The 16875-nt window shown below is 47.0% G+C and overlaps 1 protein-coding gene across 1 annotated transcript in view; it reads left to right on the top strand.

Annotated features, from left to right (window-relative positions):
• Positions 1-16875, top strand: part of LOC119452885 (ras-related protein Rab-40B-like) — a 45977-nt gene that overhangs the window by 13906 nt on the left and 15196 nt on the right. The window contains exon 2 of the mRNA XM_037714835.2: positions 14335-14603. Within this exon, the coding sequence (XP_037570763.1) occupies positions 14428-14603 (176 nt within the window). The 5' untranslated portion in view covers positions 14335-14427. The remainder of the gene's footprint in view (positions 1-14334; positions 14604-16875) is intronic.

Below are 16875 nucleotides of genomic sequence, written 5' to 3'. Positions count from 1 at the left end.
TCTTCTTTTTTTTTTGTACTTTAGCATTCCGTCCCCATCGGAATGCTGCAGGGATGCTACTTTTAGCGTAGCAGCTAGTGTAACTCCGTATAATACCGTAGAATCGTTCAATCTGAACGCCGAGTGTCAATGCTAAGTATTGAGGCGCGAAGGAAGTGCGCGGTCAGGTAACTTTTACACGTCGACATAAACGCTTTATCGATGTTTCATTCCGGCTTGTCTCGTAGAGGCGTCCCAATGATCGTCTGCTTCCGTCTGGAACGATGTGTTCCGTCTACACCTCGTTTCCAACCTTTACATTGAACGACTTGCGAAATGCTGCTTTTCATGTGCCTCGTGAAGCGAAGAACAAGAATTGCAAATGCGCAGACGGTATACACGTGAAAGAGCGGAACTTCTCTGAGATTCGCGAAGGCGGAGGAGCGTCTGCGAGGAATTCCGGCTTTCGACCATGTAGCTGGTCCGATTCGGAGAAACGGTATATGTATAGAACACCGCGGCATATACTTTCGCTTTTGAGGCACGCGTTCGCTGAATTCGTTTTGCGTGACGCCAAACCTTTCCCGAAGCGAATATAGATCTGCACTAGTACACTTACGACACGAGTCTGTTCCTAACTGGTCGTGCACTGAGCGCTGTGCCGGCCGCATACAGTACGTGGAATATGGTCGTCCGGAATGCAATCTCGTGACCGCTGGATAAAAATGCGTGTCGTCTCCGTGATATATGCGGGGTGTATTTTGAGATTTTGAACACGGCAGAATGTAGAGGTGCGTTTTCTTCTTCCTTTTTTTTTCTTTTTTCCCCCCTTTTCTTCCTGGAATAGCCGTTTCACTGCCCGCGTGATAACGTGACTAAGAGGAGACGGGCTCTACATACGTAATGATGTTGTTGAGGCAGTCTTTTTTTGAGTTTGTGGATCGTGCGGCTTTTATACTACTTGAGTATAGTATATGCGTCGATAAGCGCCCGGTTTTAACATCCCGAATCGTTTGCTGGCGCCGCAGCGAGCGCGTATAGCGCCTGTGCCTTCCAGACATTCGACGAGCCTTTCAGACATTCCAGAAGTGGATACTACGCAGATTCCTTGTAGTTCGGTCAGAAGCATGAACGGTAGTTTAAACTTCAGCGTTAAAACTTAAGCTTGAGTTGACCTGGAAACTTGAGTGCACGAGGGCGCAGTAAGGTGAGAGGGACGGGAAGGGTAAATCGTTGACGGTAAAAGTGCTGACGGAGCTGCCACAGCCTACGAAAGCCACGACATGGCACAAGCCTGGCTGCCGGGGAGCGTTCAAAGCGTGTGGATGTCAAGCTCTGTTTTAAAGCTTCACTTGGATTTAACTTAGGTGGGATTAAGGTCGTGAAAGGGAAAAGGTGTCATCCTAAAGGACAGTGCCCGAAGCTGCAAAGGAAATTCATACGGGCTTCTTTCAGGAAATAAGGCTTCGCAGTTGAAGAAAAATTAGTCCTGGCACGGGGGATCGATCGAACCTGGTACCGACGCCTTTCGAGGGCGGTCGCTCTATACCATCTGAGTACCAAGGAGTTATAGCAGATCGCAGCGCGAGGGCGAATTAATCGACAACTCGAAGCGCAGGGACACAGAAGCCCGTATGGGTCACCCTTGTACTTACATCTTCGGGTACTGTCAGGTGGGATGACAAATTTTCCTTTTTGTGATTCTTGCTCCACCTTGCGAGTGTCAGCAAAACTTATTTTCAATATAACCAAGGAAGTTTCCGAGACAGTGTGCGCTCTACATAAACGTCATTAGGGGCTGGCGGCGTTAAAACAGCGCCGAAGACACTAAAGGGACAATTGCGACATGGCACGCTCTTGTACGTCATCTGTGAAAGGCAGGCGTTCGAACGCGCGGAAAATATAGTAGAAACTAAAAATTATTAAATACCCTTTTGTTGTGTGTCCCATGTTTAGAGGCCGCACGTGCCTTTCAGTAACATCACTTCCTACCGTTACTTGCGTCTTTTTTTTTTTTTTTTTTTTGTCTTTTACGTGCGCGATATGTGTGTCTACGATCAAGGTCACGAGGACAAGCGGGTGCAGCACACATTTCGTTATCGCGTAAACCAAAACAGCGTTAATGATCACGCATCCGCAGTACGTATATTTAAGATTGCCCAGAAATGCGCGGAGCTCTCTAGCATCTGGTAGGAAACACGTTCTGCTCCACTTGTGGACTGGGTCGTAAATTTTTGAAGTACTCTTGCACCGGTTCGGGCAACGTACAGTGCTGTTCCGGCGTGTAATCCGCCGTAGTATCTGCAGTGGCTAATGGCGTTCGATACCGGTACCGGCGGCCGCATTCCGATGGAGGCGGAATGGAAGAACCTTCGCGTGTACTGGTGCGTTTTGTGCACGTTAAAGAACCGCAGGGGGTCAAAATTAATCCGGAGTCCTATAAACGACGGCGTGCCTCATAATCGTATCGTGGTATTGGCACGTGAAAGCTCGCAATTTTTTTTTTTTTCAGCATTATTTCGAGCTGAACTTTTGTACTGCCGGTCGTGCTACCAGTTTTGTTTATATATACCATTCTATCAGTAAATAAGTCACTTATACCATTGTATACCGCTGTACCATAGTATACCACTGTACCATTGTGTATCACTGAACCATTGCATAATAATGACCATAGTGTTTATTGATGCCTTTTGGCACCCCCCCCCCCCCTTTATGCAATACTCTGAAAAGGGTCTTTGAGGGTCAATAAATGATGATGATGATGAATTGAGATTCAATTGGGCTATGTTTGTAGGTGGCATCCAATTAGATTCAGAGCTAATATGGGGGACCACCACGAAGGCTGCGACGAATCGTATATACAGTTCGCCGAGCTTGTTATGTGGTGCGCACTTTCAGAAGTCGTCGCTGCAAATAAGAGAAATAGGGAAATAGAAAACGAGTGGAATAATGAGTCTGGAGACTCTTAGTGCATGGTGTCGTAGGAAATGCTCGAACGACTGATCAGTTCCACTAATAAGGTATATCGAACTAAAAAAAGTTTTAGCTAAGTTGGTTACTGTTGAGTTTCAGCGCAGGATGTTTAAGAATAGCTGTGTGTTAAAAGTTCGTTAAATCTGGTTTTCGGTCGGGTAGTATTTCTGCTTGGATAATTTCATGCAGAAATATCGTCTACACAGCCGCGTGGTATTTTAGTAAAAAATACATGCGCAGTGGTCTTTAAAGGTCGCTACAGGCGTGCCTTCCGCTTTTTTTTTTCTTTTTTTTTTGTGTGTGTGTGAGTTCTCGCTGCTGTTTTTTCTGATTAAGCAGGTGCATAGATATCGATGACGTAGGCAACACTTTTTGTTTGCGTGTCCGTGTGCTCGGCTTGCGTTCGTTGCGCTTAGTAAGCAGAACGGCGCATTTCTTCCCTCTTCGAGCGAAATGTGTACAAGTAGGTGTTAGTTGATAGCTGTGCACGAGATTTTAGTGTGTGGAGAAGGGAGACATTCACCAATATGTGTGTTTGGCTAGAAGTGAACCATTTATAGCGCTGTGGCCTGATGTATACACGCGGCGCTTATGAAATCTATAGCAAAACTTATCATGAGAGGCGAACGTACGATGCGCACTTACTTTCGGCCTCAGCTATATACGTATCGATTGGGCTTCCAAGCACGAGGTCGCGGGATTGAATCCCTGCCACGGCGACCGCATTTCGATGGGGGCGAGATGCGAAAACACCCGTGCACTTAATTTAGGTGCACGTTAAAGAACCCCAGGGGGTCCAAATTATTCCGGAGTTACCGGAGTACATCCGGAGTCGAACACGGTACCTAGCTAGTTTCGAGAGCTTTCACTGTGCCACTATGGCTCAAATACGAGACGGTATTATTATGAAATCTATGACGTCACAGTGACGTGCCGGCGCAGCTGTTCAGGCGCGACATTCAAAAAGGTCGAAGCTCATTTTATCTTTTAGTAATCAACCTCTTTCCTCGAAATTAACGAAAAAAAAGTTTTTAAACAAGAGTTTATCATTATCAGTCTATAAGCGGATCCAATGTTTCTCGTGAGCGTCCAGCAAGATGCTCCGTTGGGCGACACAGACGACTGCTTCACGGTCCCGGCTTACTAGAGGTGTGCCTAGTGCGTGCCTGATTGCACACGTCATGTGGTCATAGAGACGCGCTCGTGCAACTGCTCGCGCGTTCGTCGTCGTCTTCCACAGCAGCTGGCAGGCTTTCGTCTTCACGTTTAACAAACGTGGAACACTTGCTTACTTTGTTTTTCCCCTCATTTTTACAGCAGAGCTGTTTAAGCTTGAGGTTGAACCCTACGGAGCGATGGTGATCGCAGTTTCGAGCGAAAACAGAATAAACTTCCTTGGCGAGGCGGGATTCGAGCCCGGGTACCCACGGTCCGAAGCGAGCGTCATAACCACTGCGCTATACACCCAGGCTTGCAGAATATGCATTTATCGAAACCATGTGATTGCGTTGTACCGACAATTGTAACACAGCTTGCTATGGACGAGAGAAAGAGAAAATGAGAGAGACAGAAAAGGAGAGAGAAATATAAGGCGGGATTTGAACCATGGTACTCACGGTCAGAAGGCGAGCGTCATACCCACTACGCTATACACTCACGCTTGCAGAGTTCCGCTGTTTCATCAAATTTGACAAGGGTGGAATGGCTTATTTCTTTTTCTTTTTTTGGCGCTATTTTGAATCATGTATTGAGTGTCCCTTTAAGCTCATGATTTTAGTTCTCTCTTTACTGTGTTCGGCACCTATTCAGGTTTTCTGTGTTGTTGTTGCTGTCTTGTACAAGTAGCGTCTTCGCACTCGATGAGAAGGCTGTGTCACGTGCCCCGCATACGGCTTCTAGCGCCCGGCGCTCTACAAACAACGCACGTATCCATTGCGCCGTCTCTTGAGGGGCGGCCCGTCGCGTTGCCGGAGACAGTTTTTTTGTTTCCCCTTCGCGTGCTGTCAGATTGTTTTCGCTCCGGGCCGCGCGAAGTGCTGCTGTTGACGACGACGCCGCTGTTACATTGTGTCATTCCCTCCCGACTCGGGCACACTAACTCTCACGTCTTGCGCAGTCACGCTGCAGCAGCGTAAGTTTCCCGCAGGAGTTACTAGAGGGAACTCTGGCTCTGTATAGTGTCCAGAGTTGCTATACCGGATGTTTCAGCGAACACTTTCAACTTTTTTTTAAAGGTTGCCTGTGGCAGATAGCACAATTCTAGCTCATGAGCTGGTCTAATCGAAGACGCGGACATTACTTGCACGAAAAATGGAAGTGCATAATCGACTAATTGACCAACATTCTTAATTAGGTTTTTAACTGCTTACCTTATGGCTCATATTGCAATTTAGAAATTCTAGCCGTGGAGTTCGCAAGGCGGATTCACTTGGAACGAATTATCAGGATGACGCCAGTTTGGAAATATTAATTCCCGAACTTTGCGGAGAGAAGCATTGGCGTTGCAGTTGCTTTCTTAACAGAACGTCGTTTTACGCATTGAAGCGCTAATGTAACTGGGTATCGTATCCAGTAACTCTAATACCCGTGCCACACGGGCACATAAAATGACATTTATCTTGATAACGTCTTAAATTTTAATGTCATTTGCGTGATGCCAAAGACACGCTTAATGTCATTTGCCGTAATGTAATTCGTTATCTGGTGCGTTCACCAGAACTCATTTGACTGAGAAATGCGTACCTTCGACTCCATAGCTCGCGCAGTAGAGCATAATTGAAGTATTTGAAACAGCCTCTACCACGTTAAAAAAAAAAAAGTCTATACATAACTTTTAACTACAACGCTCCTGCAAGGAGTTCTACTTGATGAACTTCCTTAGGTCAGCGTTGGAACGGCTTCGTCGGGCCCAGCGCCGTTTTGATTTTGAGCCTCGGATTGGACTTGGAATGGCCGAAGTCGCCATGGTCGATTGCAGCTTTGTAAAAGGTAGCAGTAAACTGAAGCTAACGGCACTATAGTATGCTTGCTTTTAAGATGCACCATTCATGAAGGCGCAAAGTGAACACGTAAATGCATATTTAATTTTTTTAGTACTTCAAAACTGCTCACTTCAGAGATGCTGTCACTGACATCACCGCATCAAATGTCATTAAATTTGAACGTGTGGCAGCTTTGCAAAAAAAAAAAAAGTCGTTAGGGAACTTAAGTCATTAGCCAATGAATGTCATTTCTTGTACCCACGTGGCGTGGGTATAATAGGGCCTATACGGAAGCTGCGAGTATAGCGGTTCAGTCAGCATAAAGTTTCCTAATGAAGTCACTATATAGAGGCAACTGTGGCGTTCAGCTACCAGGGCAAAATATGGCTATTACATGGATTTGTCTGGTATTCGTACTTAGTGTCTTTATTTACTGCGGTTTATGTGACTTCATTGGCTTAAATTTCGAAGAAATCATGTTTTGTAAACGCAGGAAGCAACAAGACTCTCCGCGCATGCGTAGTCACTGTGAATTGTTACATTTATATAACGAAATGTTTTGTTGAAAGGGATCAGTTTGCAAAGTAACATGGCCGTGTTTGAAACCAGAATGACGGTCGATCGAAGTTAAGGCAGATTCATGTACTAACCTTCATTCTGAACTTGAAGGTAACAGCGCTAAAGAAAGGACGACCACGAGAAGAGACAAACACGGCGCTGACTAGCAATCAATTTTTATTACATGTCGACGTCGATATATACTGGGTGCAAAATCAGAAGGAAGATAAGCGAACAGTGTACGTACGATAAACGTTAACAGAGCGAAGTCACCGGCTGGATAAATACATTCTTTTACATGATTTCATTGCGGTGTAGCGATAACGAAGGCAGGCTGACGCAGTTTTCGCCACTTGTATGAATTACTAATGCTTCGAAAATTTGCCGTTCGCGTTGTCCAGGATATCTACTTACGTAAAACTACGCCTTGCGAAAGCATATAGCTGTACAGTTGCATTTCTTGCAGTGTTCAGCTGGATGGCTGCTGAGCGAGCTTTTTCGAATAAGGTTCGATAACCTGATTATTGGTAAAGGACTTCCAGTTGCATTCCCAAGTGTATTCCAAACTTTCAACCCCCCCCCCCCCCAAAAAAAAAAATAGAAAAAAAAGACTTCGAGAACCTTTCCTGATGCCCATCGTGCCCAAATGCCAGGTAACACAGTGAAATCCGTGACGTACCTGTGTTTCGCCACCGGCAAGATTTTTCTTTTCTTTTCTGAACAACGTTTATAGGGTTGAGGTCGTACTCGAGCTGCGTTTCCGAGTTGTGGGTGCTTGACAAATTTGCAGGGACCGATTACGTGTTTTGTGCAAGCCACCCGCAGCGGCCATATATTATTGTATAAGTTGTATAGTTGCTGCGGTGTAGCGGTCGAGTTTGGGTGAGATTTGTTGACGTGTGGCAGGGTATTTTAATACGTATTGAATGACCCTGATGTTAGCTTCTAGGGAAACAAAGACGACGACTCTCCCTTTTTTTTATTTTTTGCTCTCGCTGCAAATTTATGATACGTTTTCTCCACTATATTCGCGACCCTTTCCAACACCGAATGAGTGAAAAATAGATTTTTTGCCAGAATACGTTCCCAATATGAAGGAACTTAACTGTTCTTATGCTGCTCTTATTTGTTCCTCCTTTAAAAATGGCCGCCACCTATTGCGTTGCTTGTTATAGGCGGCGTACTCCCGCATCAAGAATCTCCCGCGTGCGCGCCGCCGTTCACTAACTGCCGCCCGACACTGAAATCTCCCCCGTACCTTCCCGCCCCCGGCTTTCTTGTTTATCTTCCTCGCGTACACAATACGCTCACCGTGCCCCGCTCCTATACGCTATAAGCCGCGCGCTCGTTCCAGACCTCATTCCGAAGAACGATATGGAAACGCTTTGGCCGGCTCTTCCAGTGGATTTTTTTTCGGCGCCCTTGCTTACCGTACCCCGTTCCCCCTTTTGTCCTAGAACAAAACGGTGGCGGCGCCGGTTCTTGAAAAAAAACAAACAAACAAACAAACAAAACAAAATGAAACAGGGACAACAAGAAAGGCGGTCGATGCCATCGACGGCAGAACTCTGGATTTTTCGCACGCTGCGACGCGGCGTGCGACAATCGAGCGGACCTACCGGGCGCACACGTGACCCCGAAGCATAGGAAGAGGTGGGAGGGGAACGAACGTCCTTACGCGACCTCGGCCCCTTCGTTTTCCCCTCTCTCTCTCTTTTCTGAGCCCTCCTCTCCCATCGCTGTTCGAACTCGGCATGTTTTTTTTGTCCGAAAAAAGAGGAGGGAATGAGGCCATTAACCGCGCCGTACCGCGGTTGATATCGCACAGCCCGATTTCCATCGACGCCCCGCAGCTGTACTTACTCTATGCAGCTGAACTCGCTCTGATGGTGTGGATGCTGTGTCTGTACGTGTGTGTGTGCGCGCGCGCCGCTATTTGCTTCGCCTTTTCCCAACCTTTGTTCCTCTCCTCCTCGCCACCGCCGTACAGCCGCGAGCGAGATTCGTCCGCTTTGTTTCCGCGATTTCCGAAAGCCCGCCGCGTTTTTTTTTTATCGACAGCACGTTCGATTGATGCGCCGGTCGGTGGTGTTGCTTTGTCTCGATCGATTGTTGCTCCGGCTGTGCCCCTGTGGGTGTTTTTTGCTTTTGTGACGCCGGGGGCGCGTGGTCACTGGCTTCTCGTTGATTCGTGTTGTGGTTGGGAGGACAGGTAATGATCATGGAGGGCGTGACACAAGCTTTAACTTCTACAAATCGATACCATCTTATTGGTTAGACGTTCAGTTTCCTCTGCTCGTTTTTTTTTCTTTTTCTTTTTTTTTCTGTAATCTCATGAACTGTTTGTTATCTGTCCTAAAAAAGATTGAGTAGCGGATCGTGCGCAGCGACAGCGTAGTTGTGGCGGAATGACTTGCCTGCTTGCCGCTGCTTTATCCTGTTCTGTGATTCTTTTTATTATCCGGCGTTCGAGGCCGACATTTTTGTTTCCTCTGAGATGGCGTGCGTGTACACAACTTTCATCATGAGTCCCAATAAAAGCTGCGCCAGTGCACAATAATTTATGACGACCACATAGAACAAGCTTGTGTAATGCTTTGGCTTCTGAAGCTGTCAGCGCGGCGTGATTTCCAGCGAGCGCTCCCTGGGTGACGCCGTAATTATCCGCGTTGAACCGTTGCGAGCGTGCGCTCACACCTGTTTCGAAACAAAACACGCCAGCGAGGGTCCGTAACCTGTCTTCTGTGTCGGCTTAAAACAATCCACAAAGCACATGTTGAGACGATCGACTGCAAACGGTACAGAGCGCACTCACTATGGAATTTCGAAATGATTTTTAACGCATAACGTTAAGGGCCCGGTGCCGCAGAAAATTCGGTGTCGGCGTGGACGTGGGCACGCCGGCGTCGTTGGTGGAAATAATCATCCCGTACCACCCCGACCGCGCAGGCCCTCCGCGTGGCGCAAGGTGTTAGTGAACAAAATTGCATTTCTCAAAGTAAAATCCGTCAGAAACATCGTAAAGTACGACTTAACCGCAACCTACAGTATGTGATAGCGTCGGATTTGTCATTTGAATATACGAGAAAACAGTAATTCAGTTGCCGGGAGGCCTGATAAGCAGCCAGGGATCTTTGAATGCTATCGCGTTCCACTCTTAAAGGCGAAGCTTAAGCGCCCTCCATATTTTTTGGGGATGATTTCTGTCAGGCCACTTGCGCGTGCCTATGTTGCTGTCACCCACACAAGTTGTCATTATTGATGTAGTGATGTTTGCTACTTTGTTAGGCGACCTTTTAATTTTTTTCCACGATGCTCGATGTCAGCGCCTGCGCAATAACGTTCCTGGTGGCCTGTCTGAAAATCAATTTAGTTGCAAGGGAGCGTTTCGCCTGTCCTCTAGTCTCATTTTCCCGCAACACTTCTGCGCTCCCCTTTGCAAAATCGCTACCCATGTCATTTTGACCACTAATAATAGACGGAAGACAAAAAAAAATGCTGTGGTTTAGCTTTGGTTAATCCTGGTTGATAGCGAAAGCTTCACTGCCCTGGCTAGGCCCTATTGTCGAGCTGTGGCCGAGGTGTGGTTTCGCAATGATATACAGACATGTTTGCAATGAATACAGTGTTTATTCATCTTTATTTTTATGCCTATGAAGACACTGCGGTGATCAGTACAGTAGCGAGACTTGGTTGCAACTCGCAGCCGGGCCCAACTCTACTCGGTCAACGGCGGCAATGTCTCCTTTCAGGGCTCCGTAAAGGCCTAAATATAGTCCGGCTTAGCGTGAACGCGCGCACACGTTATGTCACGTTGGCGAGAACAACAGCGGCTATAGTTCGACCGATGGTTCGACGTACTGGCGCCGCCAACGTAACCGGACGCGCGGCCAATGCGCTCCGACGCGCCCGGTGTCTGATGACGCTCGCCCGTGTGCCGATAACGTCGGACTATAAACGCGCCTTAATGCTCTCTTGTGGTTTGACCTCTAGCTCTCAACTTGAAAAAGTGTTGTCGCCGACGGCTGCCCGAGATAGCGTAATGAAGCTCTCGGTTCAAAAAAAAAAAAAAAAAATGACGACACGGGCGGTAAACACCAACTAAGCGAAACTCAAGTTCTTTTGACGCTCACTGTGGCTTGCACAGAATAAATTGTAAGAATGCAGAAGCGTTCTTTCGATTTCAGTTCAATTCGTTCTATAGGGTGAATTCTCTGAGGACTGCTCAAGGAGGTAGACGTGCCTTATTTATTTACGTGGGAATAATAATAATAATAATAATAATAATAATAATAATAATAATAAAACTTCACAATTTAAAACGTATATGCGTTGGCAGAAGCGGAACCTTACCATTCGAAAGTTCCAAAAGGAAAAATAGTGCACGTTCCAGAAAACACAAGTTTTAAAGGCAGGAGCTTACACAGTGTTTGCTTTTTCGTTGTCTGTGTGTGTGTGAGAGAGAGAGGGAGAGGGCGGTCACATGGTGCATTGACGATCAAGATATGCCAACTCTGCCATTTAGGCTGCTCTTCCATCGGAGCTCCATACGTAATTCTGCGAATAACTATAAGGATAGAGGCCGCGAAGTACGTACACCGCTGGGGCCGACAACCATACCATCAACTCTTGCAGCTTGCACGCTGCCGTTGTTGTGTATGCATTGTGTAAGAGACGCTATAATTGCATGCCCGCCGATGATCGCGCATCTCCTCCTGTATACGAATATGCTTCGGCTCTCGCCTACGGTAGAGTAACGCAAACTGGAAACGAAATGATGGCGTTCCTGATGATTCACGCGGCACGGTCACGGTCAACGACATCTTCAACGGCGCTCAATGGACGTCACAAAGGAACGTCGCAGCAACTGCTGCTGCGCTTCTTAAAGTGCGCTCATGCGCCCATATCTTCCGGCGTGGTATGACGCGGTTCAAGATGTTTCTCAGGCGAGTGCCGCGGTCTGTACAATGTGTGTTCATACTACTCTTACGTGCTTGTGGTTGTGCCAAGGAACTTTTGGAGTGGAGATGATGTCCCAAAGGTGAAGCCGGCCGCCGCCAGGGAAATTGATTAACGTTGGCATTTGATGGAGAAGGGGAAACGTTTTATTTATTTATTTTTTTTTATCGCTTTCAATGACTTTAACAAGGCCAATTTTGCCGTACCGATGCTTCTCGATGTCCCTGTCTGTGTCGCTGGTTTTAGGATGAAGTTTGAAGGTCTTGTGGCAACTTGTATGGGAGATCATGGTGTCACTACTCAGCCTATAGCAATATTTTAGCACGAAACAACATTCTGTTATTTTCCAATTAGCCTAAAATTGATAGTAATAGATAAAGAGCATTTGAACTGTGACTGTTCTCCATATTGTTCGGCACGCTTTCAAGGGGGGAAGTATAGGAAGCAAGTGCTGGCTTCACCTCTGCTGGTAAGAATCTGCGAGCGCTGCTATTCCAGAATTTATTTTTATGACCTCCTTGGGTTGTGCCCTGTATTGAGCTGCAACCATAGACAGCGGGCAACCGCGCGTTTTACGAGCGTCTGTTCCACCCTCGATCCTCGGTTTTCCGGTTTCGTATAATGTTCGTATAGCGCGAGTGACATGGTCCGACGTGTCTTGGAAGTACCTGCGCTTCGTGGATTGGATTTGAGTACGCCGTATGTGTACTGTGCGCGCGGTTTTGAAACGAATAGCTTTATTTGCCTCTTTCGCCCGGTTTCGTTGTTGGTGGACGAATCGGCTGGTATAAGTATACAGCGACCTGTTTGCTATCGCTGCATATGGGCTGATTAACGACTCACTCGGTGTAGCAAATATACGCCATCAGCGCATCATTGCTTTAAGGCGAATAACTTTCTAGAAGCGTTCGGCTATTCGCTTGCATTAATAACCTTCATCGATGGTTTCTTCAAAAAAATATATACGGAACCTTACGACGACGGCGGCGCCGAGGGCAAGTATTCTCTTGGAGTGTCCGTATATTGATATCGCAAAAAAAAAAAAAAAATAGTACCGCACGTATAGCGCTCCTTGCTGGCACACATGGTATGTTTGCACGCTCTCGTTGATGATGTCACAGATTGTGTGACCAGTCTGAGGAGTGAGGGATAACGGGAAGCTCAGGTTAAATATCTGCGACATGTTTAATTAACGCTCCAATGCCAGCACATACGCTATAAACGGATGTCGTAGTGTTGTGGTTGTTTCACGTGAAGTCAAAACTCGATGCTTTACAGCGTTTTTGACTTCTCATCAGAATACTGCCGGTTATCGGACTCGTTACCTCGGCAACAAAGCACTGCGAGTCACCTCTAGTCCAAGTTGTCCTAGCCGCCTCCTTGCATGCACTTGCGCTGGCTTGAACATGAAGACGAGCTTGTTCTAGAATGGTGGTTCCTGGATATTAATCTTGATTTAGAGGTCGTCAAAAATTAATTCGGAGACTTGAAACTACGGCGTCTCTCATAGTCCGTGTGTCGCTTTTGAGACGTCAAAAACCAATGAAACGATAAGTAAATGAATCGATATTGCACTTGATAAGGCCGATTTATCCACGGCTATCGCGATATTTAATTAGGGAGTATTAAAGTAAAAGCAATTGAATATCTCATGCTTCTTAGGAATCGTTGAACTCGTTACAGCCACAGTCGCTCATTGCCTCCAATTTTCGCGAGACTTCTGAACAGTCATAAGCGCAGTTTTCATGCGATCTGTTGAAGTGTGGAATGTTTTTCCACTCGATGTTTTTGAGGCTGATGGCTTCGTAGCTTCACTGGAACGCAACCTTTGTTAATCTCAGTGACACTTGACATGACGTGTCGTTTGGTACTGTAGATTTCTCTGTTCGAATCACTTCGTATGTAATGTAACTCTTCCGGCTTAAGCCAATTCCTCGCCTGCAATATTTTGAAAATGAACAAACGAACAAGCACGCGGTGCGACCGGTTCTGCTGTCCCATACTTACGAGGCACCTTGGTGAAAGAAGAAACGGAAGTTTATACCAAATTCTTTCCGGCCATAACTTTGTTTATGTGCCATACCACTCTGACGGCAGCGGTCACCCCAACACAGTGACCTTACATTTTATATCTATATTTTTTTCTTTTGTTTCACTATTACGCCTCCAGGTAAAAGTCGCGGTGTCGCACCCTCTCTTCCACATCACACGGCGCCGCTTGAATGCGAAGAGACCCGCTCCATTGTTGCCGCAATGAGCGGCTATACCGGCCCCTTGTGGCTACTGCACCTGCGGCCCTTTGCGGGTGGTTTAATCTCCCTCCCCCCTATTCTCCGAAGAGTTGTCGGGTGTCATGCGTAATGACACTTGCAACATCGCTGTGTAATTGCCTTCCGCGCGGCACGCTCTGACGTGGCCGTGGCACTCGTTCTACGTCGGCGTTACACGCGCCTTCATCCGTCTTTCCTTTGCTTCCGTTTAGTGCTCGAGTCTATTGTCTACGTCCAGATCGCTGTAGGGTTTAGCGTCGACATCTCCAGCGCCCCCTCGCTTCACCCGCCGACAATTTTTCTCGCACCTGCGCGCTTCTTAATGACGGCGGAGTTCAAATGCCCACGTGTTGCTATGTTAGCTCTTGCCACTGCGCCCGCGCTTCCCCACATTGTTGTAAAAGTCCTCTTCGTTGCCGTTAGGCGGCGCGACGGTAGAATATCGTATGACAACCACAGGGTTGACTTGTGTGTGCACTCTGTCATCTGCCGCGCTGTTCGACCGCAGTGAACGCAATCCAACTCGTCCTTATCACTCCCCAGTTTCTTCTGTAAGGTCTTTCAATGTGCACGCGCTCTCAGCTTCGGTTTGCACTGTTTCTCGCTCGCAGCGCGACCGTAGCAGCCCGCGTGGTGGTGTGCCGCCTCGTCGGTGGCGTGGCCGCTAGGGGGCAGCGCGAGCAGCAGCAGCAGCAACGTGAGCCATGGATGGTGCGCTGAACGGCGTGCCCGCGGCCGCCAACGGGCCCGTCGTCGGCCAGGGCTCGGCGGCCAAGGCGTACGACTACCTGCTCAAGTTCCTGCTCGTCGGCGACAGCGACGTCGGCAAGGGCGAGATCCTCGGCGGGCTCGAGGACGGCGCCCTCGAGTCGCCCTTCAGGTGAGACTTGTACTCTCCCCCCACGTGACCCGATTGGCTGGCCACTCTGGGCTAGTTGGTAGTTGACAGAGGTGGCCTGAGCTGGTGTGCTCTAGCCTGTTACCCTGCACTGGAGAAGAGGGAAGGGGAGCGAATGTATAGTTATGAATGGTGATGAAAATATGGTAGGTAGTTTGTGTGTGTATGGTACAGTCATGTGCAAAAGTTGACTGACTGCCGAATCTGAGAAAACATTGAATTTCCCAGCAGTTTGTAACGACATGCAGTAAAACCGTGCAACACTGCAGTGTGTTGTTCGCACATACTGTTGCAGGATGGAAATCGGTATTCCAGGCTGTGTTCTGCGGCTGCGAAGATATTGACCTTTTTCACGTATGGTGGTCAGTAAACTTATGCGGTTCACTGTGCATTACACAACGGACCTACTAAAGCTATTCATTCAGTCTCGGGGCGGGGACTCCAATGATGATCTTATTGTCTTAGTTGGTAATACTGCCAAATAAACAACAACACTCCGAAACACGATGTGCAAGTATTAAGGACAGTGCCATCCCGTGGTACTCTTGTGTGCTTTTTGTTAGAATGCTGTAAATTAGGATGAATGCAGGAGATGACAAGGACACTTGGTTGGACACAAACTTGGGATACATTTTTACTAAGTTCAGTGCAACTCATTGATGTCAGTGTCTTAATTGCGTACTGTGTTGCTGTATTGTGCTTTTCCATAATGTGACCTCCTGTGGCTTATCATATTGGCAAAGATGAGGTATTGCAGGCATTTGTTCTGCATGGGAAAGTTCTGCTAATCAAGATTGGCCAAGGAAAGATGGAGTAGGCACTGTGGTGCCTTGTCACGTATGAGAAAAGAAATGTACACTTTAACATGGTGCTATGTGGCTCTCAAAAAGGTTGAGCACAGTCGCCCGACCGAAGACAGTAAACTTGCCCTTTATGGAAGCTCTCAATCAGCTTGGTTAGTGCTGCACCTAATTTATATTGGAACATTAGAATGAAGAAAAGGTATCATAAACAGAAATAGGCTTCACTTATGCTTTGTAGGCAGTCAAACTTTTTTTTCATCAGTTAGGACAGTAAATGAATTCCACTGTGTGCACGTGTATCTGGTTCACTTGTGAACTGAAATAATGGATGCACCCACAGTGTTTCTTGCATGAATTTTGACCCCTTGCCTACAAACCAACGTGTCTACATAATATGAATTGTGTATTGTCGGATAAATACATTGCATGTAGGCTGCTTCATCACCACATTCTGAGGATAGGATTATTCTGTCGTATTCTCAGAAATGATCCAAAGGCTAATATTTTTGGCCCACTTTTACATCGGTGTTGCCACCACAACAGTGCTACATTTCAATTGCTGTCGCTGGTTTGCCCCAGGAAGCCTAGGCACCGCCAAACGCTCTCACTCGGCAGTGCTGAGGTGCCTGTGTTTGTTAGGCTCGGCTTATCTATGTAGGAAGTGGTACAGTGAGGTAGATAAGCTTGTTTATGGAAAGTTAGGACAGCGAAAGGTCCCTGACTTGTTTGTTCAGCAAGATATAGTACATGTTCAGTACCCACTTAGCCACTTGAACACTGTGTCAATGTTTTTGCGAAAAAGGTAACTGGAAGAAAGAGCACCTATTTGTCTCTCATCTTTCTTACACATTTTTGTGGCGCAATAGCTGACAGCTATGCACCAACTAGCCCAACATCATACTTTGCTGCACGCCATGTACTGTTGAACTCCCACTGGTTTCATGATGGTGGTATTGTTATTGATGTTTGTGCTTGAAATTGTATTGTTAAATTGTATAATTGTTGAAATTCTTTTCATTCGTTAAATTGTCATTGTTCATTGATCTGTGGCCACTAAATCGTCATCTACCTAATTTCACACCCCCGTGCTTTGTGTGTGGTCTCTTCGCTACCCTCGGCAGGAACCCTTCGTGTTAGGCCTGGCAGGGAGGCATAAGTAAAGAAAACTGCTGCAGAAGGGAAAGGGGGAAATGATTAAGTAATGCAGAATAAAAAAAAAATTCTTTGTCCAACACACCAATCATGAGTGCAGTGCTGTGGCTGCTATGCCACATAACACGAGTAGAGAGAGAGAGAGAGCTCTTTCCGGAATATTTATCCACGGTCTTATAGTGCACCCCCAGCTAGGGACAAACGGAGCAAAACATGCCCTCCTCCTTAGTACCTAGACTCAGTCCACAGATTCTTCTCTCCCAACTCACTTATTTGCACAAGAGTCGGGCAAATGTGCC

The sequence above is a fragment of the Dermacentor silvarum genome, chromosome 5 (assembly GCF_013339745.2).
Source record: "Dermacentor silvarum isolate Dsil-2018 chromosome 5, BIME_Dsil_1.4, whole genome shotgun sequence".
In the NCBI taxonomy this organism is placed as follows: Eukaryota; Metazoa; Arthropoda; class Arachnida; order Ixodida; family Ixodidae; genus Dermacentor; species Dermacentor silvarum.
The sequence above is the reverse complement of the archived record's forward strand: the minus strand, read 5'-3'. Positions and strand labels throughout refer to the sequence as shown.